Genomic DNA, 14,649 nt, shown 5'->3' on the forward strand with positions numbered 1-14,649 from the left:
AACTGTAGTCTTTCTTTACACTTCAGATTAAAAMAAATCCAAATATTCAATGTAAAATGTCTGTTTCTGAGAAATGCATATTTTCAGATTGAAACACCGTTTTTCATGCCAATTTTAAGCCTACAGTCATGTAACTGGAAGGGTTTTGGTTGCTCATATTAAAACACAGCAATATGTTGACAGGACTAATATGTGATTCTAAAGGATGTGTATTTCCCAAGGCTGCTGTTACTGAATCTGTGACAAATTCAGAATTATTTGAACCACGTGGTGAACTTAKATGTATCAGAACCATAGAAAACATGTTTATCAAACTAATGACTAAGATGCAGCCAATAAGGAAATATTTAATGATATTTCTTTTTCTGCATTTCAATTTTCTGTAAAAATTCAGCACAGCCAGCACAATTAGGAGATACAAGTTAAAACAACAGTCAAATCTCTAATGTCTTTGAGAAAGGAAAAGAGAGTTTGACAAACTGGTGAAATGTAGAAAAAGCCACCGGTTTTCCTTTTTGTGTCTGTCAGCTTCATTGGAGATTTCGTTCTGCCAGTGATGCTGAATTAACGTTTATACAACCTGCTGAGGTGAGCAGGGCCACCAATATGCTCCCATCAAATCCAGCTGGCTGGAGAAGCACTAGAAGCTCCTAACCATTGATGACTAAAGTAGATGTTTTTCCTGTTTTCAGTGAAATCTCAATCACATACGATTTATTTGGATATTTCCAGAGGAGAATTATTGATAAAATAGCTCATTTCCTTTCACCTTTAAATCTTTCCAACAGCTCTGAGTAACTGATAAAGAAAAGGATTTCAACACTATCCTTATGCAAWGTATATAACACTCCTATGTGATGTTTACATATCCATGTTTTTTTTCTCAGTTTACTAAGCCTCTGAATGACAGACAGAGAAGATTGCTTGTTTTCCTGTTTAAAAATCTTCTGGTCTTTTTGTTTGTTTGTYTGTTTTTGACTTGTTGTGATGTTTGCTAATCAGTATCAGCAAAATCATGCCTGATTTGCAGAATGGTCTCAGATTAAAATTGTACTAGTGCACATGAAAAGAGCATCTGATAATGCAAATCATATAAATAAATGCAGAAAACTGGCCTTCGATATTAATAGTTTAAAGAAAAACCATGCTTCTAATTTTTTTTAATCAACTACCTGTTGATTTGAGTGCATGGAAAAAAATTAGACAGTTTTCTCTTGAGTGCATGGGAAAAAAAAAAGGGGCTTCAGAAGATCTTTAACACAAACTCTTGCTCAAAGTGTCATCAGCTATGAGATCAAACCAAGTGCCTCAGGGCTTTGTCCAGTGTGSTCTTGAAAACCTCCAAGCTTGGAGACCACAGAATTCTTTAGGCAATCTGGTCCACTGCTTGACTCTCCTCACCATAAGCTTTTCCTTATATTCAGCCAGAGCCTCCCCTTATTGCCTGTTGTCTCTGATCTTTCCACCACGGCCCTCTGTAAAAAGCCTGGCTCCATCTTCTTGATGGCCTTCTCCTAGGTGTCCAAAGGTTACCGAATTCCCCTCTAAGCCTTTCTGTTTTCATTCAAATGTTTAATGCCTCAGGAAATTTTTGTTGACTGCAAGTGAACAATGCTTCTTGTTTTAGTAATTTGTATTCAAATCATTTCTAAATTAATTGGAAAGGACTCCGACCTTTGCCACACCACAGGATCATTCAGTGGCCCACATTTGTGATGGTCTTGAGCCTGCCTAGCTTCCTATAAAATGCTAAGCATGGAGGTTCCTATGCATGATTGATTCATGTCTGTTCACTCTGCTGTCTAGCTGCTTGTTGTTTAAATGTGTATATGATAAATACAAATTATGATCTCCAACCGGAGCAAATCCAAAGATCCTGGTTGTGGAGATTTCTTGGGGCGGTAGCTCTAGCAGTAGATGCTACATACAGATATTTCCAGGATTAATCTGTGTCAGCCATTACAGGTCATTTCATCTCTCAGTTCAAGTATTTCTAGTCCTTCCTATGGCACAACCTTATGTTGAATTTCTCTTGCTTGGGAAGTGGATGCTGTACTAGTTCAGTGTCCTGATTTCCGTCCCGTGATTTTTATGGAACAGGTTTAAAGTGGAATAATGACTTTGCCACATGTAGCAATGTAAGTATATTTTGTAATATCTTCCCAAATAAGAGATTTCATTTTTCTTGCCTGGTTTACTCAATCATAAAATGTGAGTGTCCATATCAATAGTATATACTGAGGACATGTCAAGAGAAGAGTGTTAAGCTCTTGTAAGTGCCAGTTGTACCAACTATCCAACTTGTGAATACAGGTGTCAACAAAAAGAAAATCTGGGAATGGCTTGATAGCTGTAGYATGCTTACTAGCTCGCTATGTAATTTATTTGTCTTTTCAAAGTTCATTTTTAAATAACCACAACAATTTAACTTCTATTTTTAGATGATTTCCTATTAATCACTTTTATTGTGCTTTAAATCAATATTAGATGAACCTCTTCTGATGTTTTTTGTTTCATTTCTTGTAATGTTTGCTTTGAATTTTCAACAATAGGGCAAGAAATATAAACTAGAAAATAATAATTGTTATTACTGGTGCATTGAGTTAATACCAGCACAATAAAATTGGAAAATGTTAATGAAACTTTGTTTTTCCTTGCTGTCAGGGGTCATGACATGACATTTTATAAAGATTGCCTTCTCTTCATGTTTTTTAGCAGCTCAAATGTTTCACAAACAGTAAGCTAAATACTTATGTTTTGCATCAAGAGCAGTTTGTACAAATGTATTTATGTTGATAAAAAAATCAAAACAGCAATGTACAACCTCAATTCAGTATAGAAGTCAAGAAATAACAGCTTTTTTATGGAAACTGTCTAAGGAAAATGCCATTAAAACTTGAGACTCTTTTAACCTTTATCTATGTGAGTGTAAATCAGCAAGTCATATTATTGGTTTAAATTTGGAGTGAGAACAAAATCAACAGTAGAAAATTGCCAGGTGGCAGTGTCAAGCTTGAATAAATTACTTGAATAAGTTACTTTTATTTATGTTTATCATACTTCTAAGAAATTTCCTTAATTCTTCTGTGAAATGTAGAGTTTAAAAGTAATCTGTGGTGCCAGACAAGTAGAAAACAAYTAATTGCATACCTTGCTTCCATGTACAGGTTGTTCAGGCTCACTTTAGGCTCAATCCTGTGGAGGACTGGGCCTCTACATTCWTGCTGTCATCTCATTCTATTCAAAGATTTTTTTTCCAGAAAACTAGTCCTAGAATTTGTTTTTCATCAGTTACTTGAGTAAAATGGGATCAGCCAAGGTATCTTTCAAACATTTCTTTGCTTATTTTAGAAATAGCTTCTTTGTATTCCAAAGCCAGAAAAAAATACCACTATAATCAGCAGCAGAATAATTTACAGTCACAGAGTAAGAAACCATGCTGGTTATTTTAGGCCTATCCTTTATTTAGTATCTGTGCATTTTTAAGAATTGTCAGGGACAGTAAAGACAACAGGTTGAGCAATTGGAGAACACTGAATCCATTCATTTGCTCCAGATAATAYGGTGGAATAGGGTGTCCTATTGATATCCATCCTTTCCAGAATGCCTCAGATTCTCTGTGGATTTTCTGGGCTGCAGTGGGTCAATCAAATAATACGTCAGCATGAGGGAAGGAAGAATTGATGACTGAAACAATAATCAAGGAAATCCTGGTCATATCTGGATTCAAATACATTTTTTTGAGAATGACTTAATTAGTTTGAGACTAAAGGCAATCTTGCGTTCAAGGTTGGCAGGAAGCACTGGAACTGTAACACCTTTGTGTTGAGTTCCAAGCTCAGCTGTTTTAAAGAGTGATTTTGCTTTCACAATGTTTTATTCACAATGTTTTCCCACTTAGGTTTTGTTTATATTTTTATTCAGAAAATGGTTAAAGGAATACCAAAACAATTTAGATTATACATTGTGCTTTGTCATGCTATCATCAATTGTGATCTGCTGGTATTGTTATTTTGGCATATTATATTTATGTCTTTTTACTTGGAAGCCAAACTTCATTTCCTATGTGGTAATGCCTGCTGAGTTCACTCTGCCAGGTTCAGAGCTCACCTGGAAATCATAAGTCTGCAGTTTAATTCAGATACATAGATTTGAGCTTTTTTTTTTTTTTTTTAACTTGTGGAAAGACATAAATTCAAGTCTTCTGTAAAGAAGAATCTTGTTTTGTTTATTTCCTGTATTGTAATGTAAAGCTAGGGCAAAAAGAAGACTTTGCAAACAGAATATTGATAATTTTTATAATCTGAAATCTATTGCTATGTATTTCTGTAGCTTTTCCATGACAGTAAGTATATCAGTATCCGCCCTTACTGACTATTGTTTAACATCTTGGGAGCACACTGACGCTGTTCTAGTTAGCTGTTTGGMATCATGCATGTTTGTGAAAATACTTTCTTAAATGTGCACTTCATAATCTTGCCCATACCTTTATCTGTAAGAGCATTCAGCTGGAGAGCAGTTCATCCCTAGCTGCAGATCTACTCTGTATTTTCACTTGCACATACAATATTTTTTTGCTACTTTCTGCAGAAACCACTGCTTACTACAYCAGCTGAAGAACACATCTTATCTTATATTGTGTGTCCCTGGCGGGTTCCTCCAGCTGTTATGTTTTATTTCTCATTGATTGATTTTTGTTGACTGTTTTTCTGAAATGCTTTTCAAATAATGGTAAAGATGATAACACCTCCTGTGACAGGTGACTAGGAATCACCCTTGGCCAGCCAAATAGGATTCTCCTCTAAAGTGTTGTCTTTAAGTGGAATGTCTAAAGTAGAGCAGCAAGCACATATTGACAGGTTTAGTCACTCAGGTCGCAAAACTCTAAGAATATTAAGATCCTACAATTAAGCCCAAGCATTTTTTTTAAGGAATGATCATTTAAACTTCCATGTTTGGCAGGTGGAATGCTTTGTTGAACAGAACAGAGGGGAACCTGAAAACATTCACTGATGTATTTGATTATTAATAATTTAGGTATTGGTTTGTTTTCTTTAATCATGTTACCTTTTACAACTGGGAGGAATCTGTTTCAGCCCATCAGATGCTATCTGAATGTGTCTACATTTGTTCCAGAAAATCAGTAGGCTGAYACTCTCCTGGACTGGTAGCAGTAGGTCCCATAACTACAAAACAAGAAATGTCTAGATGTCTCATCTGTGACAAGCAGTGTGACAGGAAATTGTGCAGACATCCCAGGCCCATCTACCCATCCCATTTCACAGAGTATGGAACAGGTTGTAACTTTCAGTTATGGATGTCAGAAGCAGGTGATTCTAGTAATCTCTTGCTAGAGTCTCTCAAAGCAATTGGTGCCCTTGCCACAGGCCACCAGAAGATCTGCCGTCAGTGATGAGTAGTTTTGACATCTCAGTTGCTTCAGAACAGTTTGCTTCATAATGCTGTTGCTGCAGGTCAATATTATCAATTCCACTACAGGTTCTAGCTAGGTTTCACTTCAGCTAAAAGAATCAATAGAGCACCAAAACTTTAACCCGAGTCTTGCATGTTGCATTTCTCTACTAATCCCTTCCTATCTCTGAGATGCAGCAACAGAGCAGTCCCAAAGACCAGGATGATCTACTGGGTGTTCTCCGTAATATATGTCACTTTACAGAGTGAAAACTGGTCTCCTACTACCTGTCTTCTTCTGGGTGGGGATGTCTGGCCCCAGGCAAGGATGGCAGGCATACAGTTTTCCCCTAAATGGATATGAATAAAAACAGTTTTTCATTTGAAAACAAGAGAAAAACAATCTTGAATATTCGGTAAAAGAAGGATATCTGTATCTTGAACTTTCTAATACAGAGAATTCGGTAGCAAAATCACAGCCCAAACCACACTGTTTTCTTGCTGTTTGTGCACTTTTTTCAGAAGCAATCTGAAGTAGATGCCATTAATGAAGAAGCCATAAGGCTATTCCTAAAGGAAGATTTGCAACCCCAGCTCATTTTCAGTGTATGAAAGTCATTAAGGCTCCCATGAGTGAGTCTGTGGTACTTGTTTAGCTAACGATTAACTTTTAGTCCTCCTTTCCCTTATGCATCAGATAAAAGGACAACATGAAGAGCAAAAGCAACAAATACAAGTGGTTCATTCCCTAACTCAATGGACTAAGGATTTTTCCAAGTGCGAAACCATCTGACAAAGAATTCAGGACCAGCAGGCTGGGCAGTGTGGGAACTGAACGGATTAGGGCTAGGAAAGAAAGAGAGCTGTCTTGTAACCAGGCTGCCTTCAGGATGCTTATGAACTTCATCATGCTGTGCTCACTGTTGCCACCAATGTTTGTATGGTACAGACAACAGCTATTGACTATACCATTTATTCAGCTCCATACTTCTCTTTGTTCTGAGGAGTCTACTGTAATTAGAGCATTTATAGTGTTTTGCTGTACAGAAGTCTAGTGTTTAGAGTAAGACTTAACAGTCAAGATTTAGAGTCTGTTCCTGGCTCTACATTTCTGTCACCCTGGGTAAGTCATTAAACCCCACATTTAGATCAGCATCCCAGCCTGGAAAACGATACCTACCTCAGAGGGCTTGTGTCAAGCTTCATGTATGTGATTGAGATCTCTGGATAAAAGAGATGTCCACTTATTTTGCATAGAGTCTTTTATTGTTTTGTTTTGTGTTTGATGAAGAATAGGCATAAAGAAGAGGAATAAAATTTGTCTCATTTTGCACAGGCCTGATGCCTGTATGTTCCGTTAAAAAAATCCCTGTGGCAGTAGCCAGGAACATAGAGGTGTGATTGCTGAGTGCCCTGGCTGGAGGGTGTCTTGGAACAGTAACTTAGCAAGGACTGAGCAGGGACCTCGGAGCCACAGCAGCAGCAACATGACCCTCCTCACCCTGCACAGGCAGCAGATCAGCTGGACTCTGCTGCTGGTCCTGGGATATCTCTTTTACCTCCTCTTGGGTGCTATGGTGTTCCAGCTGCTGGAGAAGCAAGCAGAGGCCCATTCTCGGGACCAGTTCCAGCTGGAGAAGCTCAAATTCCTGCAGAACCACACATGCGTGGACAGACAAGCCCTGGAGCAGTTTGTGCAGGTAAGAGGAACAGCCTATAGTGGTCCTATACTTCCAGACCTCTCTTCGGAAGGAGATTAGTCAGACAGCTTGAGCTGTGTCTTTTTCTTGATCATTTCTAATGAGCGATAAAAAGGTCTTGTTCAGGATGGTTTGAGAATGAATGACATCTTCAATTGCATTTAAATCTATTCCTGAAAAAAATCTGGAGATGATTTGTAAACCCCACCATGGTATTATTTTAGATATATCCTATCATTCTAGGATTACAAGAATTAGACAGAAATCCTTGAATTACCACTTTCTTTATGCTCAAAAATTCTCCAGCCACAGAGCTGGGGTGTAAATGCACCTGTTTCTGTCAGGTCATTAAACTMCCCCACATAGGATGCTGGTTCTCAGTCAGAGGACTTCTGCCAAGGTATATTCTTTTGATCAGCAAAGAGCCTAGATTATATAATGGGTGTTAAGCAAACAATAAAGTCCAAATCATAAAGAGAACAGAAAGTGTCTGAACCTTTTTCTACAAGTACAGTGTTCTGATGTCTAATCCTGTGATACATGACTTGGGGAAACTTTTGTCGTTATCCAGAAGACATCTAAAGTTTTCAAGAATTTAAGTACACCAAAATGTGCTTGTGTTTCTCGAATACACCAGTTGGTGATATTACCTGTCATTCCATTGTCTTTGTGGTAAGACGGTAGAGAATTCTAATTCTCATACTAAATGAGACTGGGATACTTCATAGGAATAAAGGGTTTAGTTAAATCTCTGGTACATTAGAAACCTAAGGTGTGAAAAGTCACATGATACCAAATTCTCCTTCCTCTTGCGCTAGTGTTTATTAGTGCAGTAGGGCTACTCAGACAATTGCATTTTGCTGAGTTTCAGCTGAATTATATAAATTATTTCACTTTTAGCTGTTCCAGACAAAACCATTGGAGGGCACCAAATCATCAACCACCATGCACCAAACTTCAAAGTAATTACAGTTAATCCTCAAGGGAGCAGTGAATGTAAACACTGCAACTCCTCTGTCATTTTTAATGCCTCTTAAGAAATTTGTCCAGCTCTTCTAGTAATWACGAATAGAATTCTTTCAAGATTAAAGCTCTTAATTCTAAAACTAGTGTTGTGAAGAAATTGTCTCTGTAGGTTTTTACTATATCAGAGAAGCTTGATCAGCATCCTATGAGTTGCAGTGAGAAAAGCAACAGTATTTGTGCTATGGTGAGAAAACACCACCACACTCAGTTTGCTCAGCTGACAGGGATACAATATCTTTTCTTACTGCTGGTGCTTTAGACCTGAATCCTAGAATCTGAGAATCAATTATGGCTTAATTTTACTTATCTTTAATTAGTAATAATAGGGGATTTATAGATCATTTATAATTTATTAACCTTTGACTTGATATTGCCTGAAGCAAATTATTTTCTTTCTTTGCTCATGATCTGAATTGATTATTTAAGAGGTGTGTTTTTAAATTAGCTATTTTGATCTTGGCCATACATTTTTTTCAGACCTAAAACAATTTATATACATACTGGCTGAGAAGGCCAAATGCTTGTCTATTACCACAAGAGGCTGCAGTGACAGATGCGGGAATGACAGGCAGCTGTTCTTCTCCTCACATTCTCTTATAGCTTTATGCTACATGCTTTAGAGCTCACACTTTTACTGTAGATCATAGCAGATTGTTTTTACTTCTGGTCTCAAAGACAACTGCAAATGTCCAGCAACCATTCACCAGGTATTCTGTTAGCACTCCAGCCCTAACTCCAATCTGAGTTGTAGACAGAAAGGTGGTAGACCTTTATACTGATCTGTGTCCCAAGCAAGAGGTTTTTCAGGAATTATTCTCCTGCGCCCCAGCCTGCCACCTCTTCCCTGATGTTGTGCTTAAAAGAAATCTCTTCTGTCAAAATGTTTGAAGCGTTCCACATTTAACACTGCCTTATTCTTCCCTTCTGGCTTTCATGATGTAGATGTAGCATCTCAGAGCCTGGGTGGATTGAAACGGAGAGAACCAAGAAATGTTCCTTACATGGGTGAATTGAACCTGAGATTGTTTCAGACATTTCAAATGACTCATACCATAATAGCTTCTGAGTGTTACTTCTAACCACCAAATAAAATAGTCATCTTTGAGAATCTGAGGTGTTAAATTCTTCCCATTTTGAGAATRGGCTTTTAATGAACAGTATACAGCTCTTTCTACTATTAATAAGAAAATCTGTTAGCACTTTTATCGTGAGATCACATGTGACAAGATGCCCAGCATCAGACAAGTGTCTGATGGACTTAACCAATTCGGGAGGAATTGTTAATTAAGGGGAAACATTAGTTAATAAACTTGCATCATACAAGACTACCTGGAAGACAAGGACTATGAATTTACAAGTATTCATTCAGCCATTCTGTAAAGGTGAGCCAGACTTCAAAGTAGATATGTATCAAGCAAGGACATTCTCCAGACCACATCCAGACTATGAGCAGAAGGCACCCAGTTCTCCTTCAGAAAAATCCTCTTAAAAGGCTGGGAACACAGTCAACATTAAGGTGGCTGACGGGATATTTAATATATAAACAGGAGCGGTACCTCCACACAATAGTTCTGGTCCTCTGGTAAGAGCTCTGTGGCGCAGCAGAAAATATTTCTTTAGTTAGTATTTGAGACTAGAAGCCTGGTATTGACTGGCAACGCTGAGAAACCATAGCTAAAAAAACTGTAACTCATGCACACTTGTGCTTACATGGAGGGATTAGAAGTAGGCATGTTCCCAATATCCTTCCCCCAAGCACAAATATACACTTACACATGCCCAAATTTAGAATTGGAATGAAATTGGAATGAGATAGTTACATAGTTACAGGTAGGGAAAGAGAGAAGAGGAACTGCTCTTTTTTTTTTTTTTTTTTTTTTTTTTTTTTTTTTTTTTTTTTTTTTTTTTTTTTTTTTTTTTTTTTTTTTTTTTTTTNTCATTTTGGGGCACTCCTTCTAAGCCCCTCCCTTCAACCTTCAACTAATAATGGAATAGATCCTACCTTAATAGTCCAGGTCAGAGTGTTGAATTTCCCAGTTAGCTCTATTTCATCGAACTTTACCRTGCCAGCACAAGACCTCTCCAAGGTCCTCCTAGACCAAGTCTGTCCTGTTGTCWTCACTGTGTATGGCAATGCTTGCTTAAGGTCAAAAGCAATATTTACTTCTTGGTCTTTTCTGCTATTGCTTCTGACTTGATCTAATGGGTTGCTCRTCTTTACTCCTCTGGCCTCTTCTGCTTCAGGTGCTCATGGAAGCATGGGAAAAAGGGGTCAACCCGGAAGGAAATTCTACCAATCCCAGTAACTGGGACTTTGGCAACTCCTTCTTCTTTGCAGGAACTGTTGTTACTACTATAGGTAAGGTACTCTTTTTCTCCTTAAGAATTGAGGGTTCCTCCAGCTGCCTGACAAAGCTGCAAAAATGTACCATTGTTGGACAGAATAGCCTTGCAAGGAGAGCCTGACTACTGTGCATTGCATTTTGCCATCAGTTACCTGTTACTGTTATTTCATGGTGTATTGCACTTGCAAAAGAAGCCACGTGCCTACTTGGAACAGGGAATATGATTTTGTACATGCACATAACATCTTCAGGTTACTTTGAAGCACTCAGTTGCACTGCCCACAAAATCAGGGAGCTGTTGAAGATTGAGATGCATGTTCCAGAAAGGTGTAAATGAGGCACTTAGGACATGGTTTAGTAGACATGGTAGTGATGGGTTTATGGTTGGACTTGATCATCCTGAAGGTCTTTTCTAAGTGTAATGATTCAGTGGTTCTATGAAGCCTTGAAAGTTCCCATGATAGCCTGAAGACTGACTGTAAAGCCTTTTCGGGTAGCTGGTTTTCCTTATTTTCTTCCAGGTTATGGAAACCTAGCCCCCAGCACAGTGGCAGGGCAGGTGTTTTGTGTGTTTTATGCCTTGTTTGGAGTGCCGCTCAACCTGGCCTTCCTTAATCAGCTGGGGAAAGGACTCAATGCTCATCTGATTACACTGGAAAGATGGGTGCACAAGTCAGGCCGTGTTCAGGTACAGTGCCAATTAATTTCCATTGCTTTAAAACTGAGGAAAGCTGTTTTCTCAGATAGGGAGAGCTGCTGTTAGGCTGAGTGTCACTGTGGGCACCCARTTCTCCAACTCACAGCAACCGCATGACCCTCTCTATCCAAAAAATAATGTATTTAAACATGATGGCTTTAAAGCAATTTCCTTTTGCCTGAGGAACACCAGATTTGCCTTTTTAGACCTCRATTCAACAAAACTGTTAAGCAGAGTCTCAATTTTAAGCAGGGTCTTTGAGCTTTRCTGACCTTAGTGGAATACACACACAAATACACTTTGCTGAATCAAGCTCATATTATCTCATCTACAGCACTATCTAGCTCAGAATCTAACTCAACACTGTGCAAAGGCAACTTATWTTTATTGGCCTTATTAACCTGGCCTGAATTACTTTCCCAGATTGTGTCAGCAATTTACCACTTCCTTCCTTTTCCTATATTGAATTGTAAATAAAAAAGCCTTCTCCTTAGTTATAGTTTATTGCTGAGTCACAGAGATAATCCAGATATATTGGAATAAGGGAAACAATGATTGTATAAAATGCTTAAATGTGACTTATAAAGTTAGTAGACATTTCTGAGTAAAGATTCCGTGAATTACCCATTGCTTTAAGGAAAGGGAATATCGGATATGTTTGTGGTAACTATCCTGAATGTCATGTCTAAACATCCCAAAGTACTTTGGGATATACTTTTTTCTCTTTCACACTTGTGAAGTCTCTGAATCTCTGTATTCTTTATCTACACTGCTAAAGATTTGCTGGCAAAGCTATAAGAGTTATTATCAAATGCAGACTCAGTTCATATGAATAACAAGTTGTTTTGCTGCATAACCCATATCCATTCCCTACAYACCAGCAGCTCTAGACTTTGTGCTCATACAGCTGCATCTTTCTTGAGATTTGCAATGGTACTTTAGGAATGTGAATATTATTTCACACCTGAATTAATACCTCTTTTCTGGCAGAATTTCCRAGATTAGGTGGAGTTTGGGAACCTTAACTGCTTGCTCACCCTGGAAAGGCTCTCCCAGGAAATCGGTTCATCTCCTTTCAAAGGCAATTCAATAACACTTTCAGTGATTAATTACAATTGATTTTTCCTGACTTACACTTTCCTCTACCGTATGTGTTTTTTACCAGAAATTTCTTAAATGCTTAAGATCTTAAGTTCTTAAGCATTAAGTTCTTAAAAGGTAATATTGAGCATTGTAATATAAAGTTTTATGCAAGCTTTACTATCTAATTAAATAGTATTACACTTATTCAATGAACTAAATGAGAACAGAAATCAACTCTAGCGTGTCATTCAATAACTCTCAAAATGATTTGCAAATGAAGTTCATATTATTATACAGCTGGAGMGACAAGGTATATAGCATAGAAGTGATTTGTCAAAGTCACCCAGTAAGCTCACAGCAAGTTTCTCAAATTCAACTCACTGAACCATTTTTATGTAGGACATAATGTAGAGAGGGAAAGAAAAACAAATATTACGTGGACTTCTCATTTCATAAACCAAGTGATTTGATTTTTCATCAAGTTACAGTAAGTGCATTCATAGCACACATCATACTTTAGTTCAAATRCCGATGAGGACATTTTTAAATGATTGCAATGAGCTTGTGTCAGACCACACATCACTAGTCAAAAGTTAGCTAGTCCTGGGCGAGTTCCCTGGGAACCTTTGAGTTCCTGATCCTCAATCGTTAGGTCACACTGTGAGGCCATTCCCGTCATGACCCATTGACTGCTCTGTGTACTAACTAATGCAGCCACATGTGCTATAACTTAGCTGCTCTAAACATCTCCCAAAAGGCAGACTTTGTACTGAAAGAAACAGATCTACCTTGTGCTGACAGAAAAAAAAAAATGGAAAAAGCTCTGCTCTGAATGTTTCTAAATTCAAAATAAAAGCAGGCAAAACAACTTCATTTAAATTTTATTCAAATATATTTTTGTCTGAGCTCTTGCAAGCCACTTAATAAATCTTTGGAAGCAGCAATGGTGAAGAGAATCCTAATTGATTAGGCATTTGATTGGCAAGACTGCTCTTGCCAATCTTTTATGCAATATTTGCCATGTTTCCTGAAGGACTGTGTTCTTAGAGTCAAGTGATTGTACGAGCACCTTAGTTTGAAATGAAAATGTAAAGTTAGCATTTAGTTCTTGTGATTGCTATAGTAAATTTGGAAATATAGCTTGAACATACTTTAAAAATGGATAGCTTATAGCATAAAAAATAAAACCACATTTTTCACTAATTTTAAGATTTCTTCTGCGGAGGAAGCTCTTGATGAGCTCCAGTACCTATGTGCAGCCTAACCAGAGGGTCAGCATGCTGGGCCTGGAAGCATCAGTTTATTTTTGCTTTCTTGTTTGTTGCTCCCAGCAGTAGTAGGTTTGTGATCCAAGGCAAAGCAAAACCAGCAGTTTCCAGTGGACCCATGTTCTRTGCTGCTGAGCTGCTATCTTCCTTTTCTCTTGCAGGTCTTTCAGACGCTGGCAATGGCCATCTTCCTGACCACTGGGACCTTGCTTTTTCTAGTGTTCCCACCACTGGTCTTCAGTTATGTAGAAGGCTGGAGCTATGGAGAAGGCTTTTATTTCACCTTTATCACCCTCAGCACCATTGGATTTGGGGACTATGTAGTAGGTAATAATAAGGGTGAACATGGGCGAATTTTATTGTCCATCTGCATCCTCACTCCACTGGGAGGAACTTTGTTGAAATTAGTTACTCAAATATAAACCTAAGCATAGACAGCATAGACACTTATTCTATACCACCATACCTATTCCTGTACCATTATAAACCTGGTACAAGACACAGCTGAAGCAGAAAACCCTGGGAAGTCTGTGAAAGAAAATAAATCCACTGGCAATATATAGTTTTTAGGGATCTACGCTGACACATAGAAAAAGATGTGAGGAACTGTCTTTCCATCAGCTTATTTAAACTAATGCTTTAATACAGGACATATAGTGTGCTTACTTACTCAGAACACTAGGATATTACCTCACAAGAGGCAGCCCTTCTCTCCTATATCCTGAAAGGAGAGAACAAGCCCAGGCCATCCTGAATCCAGGTAACATGAAGTCTCATAGTGATCTGGGTGAGAGAGACTAAATGGACAGCTGCAGTGCTGACGATCCTGCTTCTGTCCAGCTGCACTGAGTGCCCGTTTTGTAAAAACATCAACCTTGGGGTTACAGAGTCACGTATCCATATGCTTAAAACGGCTGYATTTCCCGAGTAACATTCTCCAAGTGATTTTGAACCTTGTACCTAGGTATATCACACTACAGAAATAATCATTACCTCACTGAGATTTTTTTCCTTTGTCAGTGCCAGAAGCCTGGGATTCACAGATTTGATGACAGATGTTCTAGGCTTAACCTGAAATTTGGAACAAAAGAAAAACAAAAGAAAAAAAAAAAAAAAAA

General features: G+C 38.1%; 1 protein-coding gene across 1 annotated transcript in view; it reads left to right on the plus strand.

The window, feature by feature from the left end:
• Window positions 1-6,899: 6,899 nt before the first annotated feature.
• Window positions 6,900-14,649, plus strand: part of LOC112942986 (potassium channel subfamily K member 16-like) — a 12,708-nt gene continuing 4,958 nt past the window's right edge. Inside the window, exons 1-4 of the mRNA XM_026034050.1 lie at window positions 6,900-7,112; window positions 10,383-10,497; window positions 11,005-11,171; window positions 13,693-13,858. Coding sequence (XP_025889835.1) covers window positions 6,900-7,112; window positions 10,383-10,497; window positions 11,005-11,171; window positions 13,693-13,858 — 661 coding nt within the window. The remainder of the gene's footprint in view (window positions 7,113-10,382; window positions 10,498-11,004; window positions 11,172-13,692; window positions 13,859-14,649) is intronic.

This window comes from Nothoprocta perdicaria, unplaced genomic scaffold (genome assembly GCF_003342845.1).
Source record: "Nothoprocta perdicaria isolate Ctin4 unplaced genomic scaffold, notPer1 scaffold_139, whole genome shotgun sequence".
Lineage (NCBI taxonomy): Eukaryota > Metazoa > Chordata > Aves > Tinamiformes > Tinamidae > Nothoprocta > Nothoprocta perdicaria.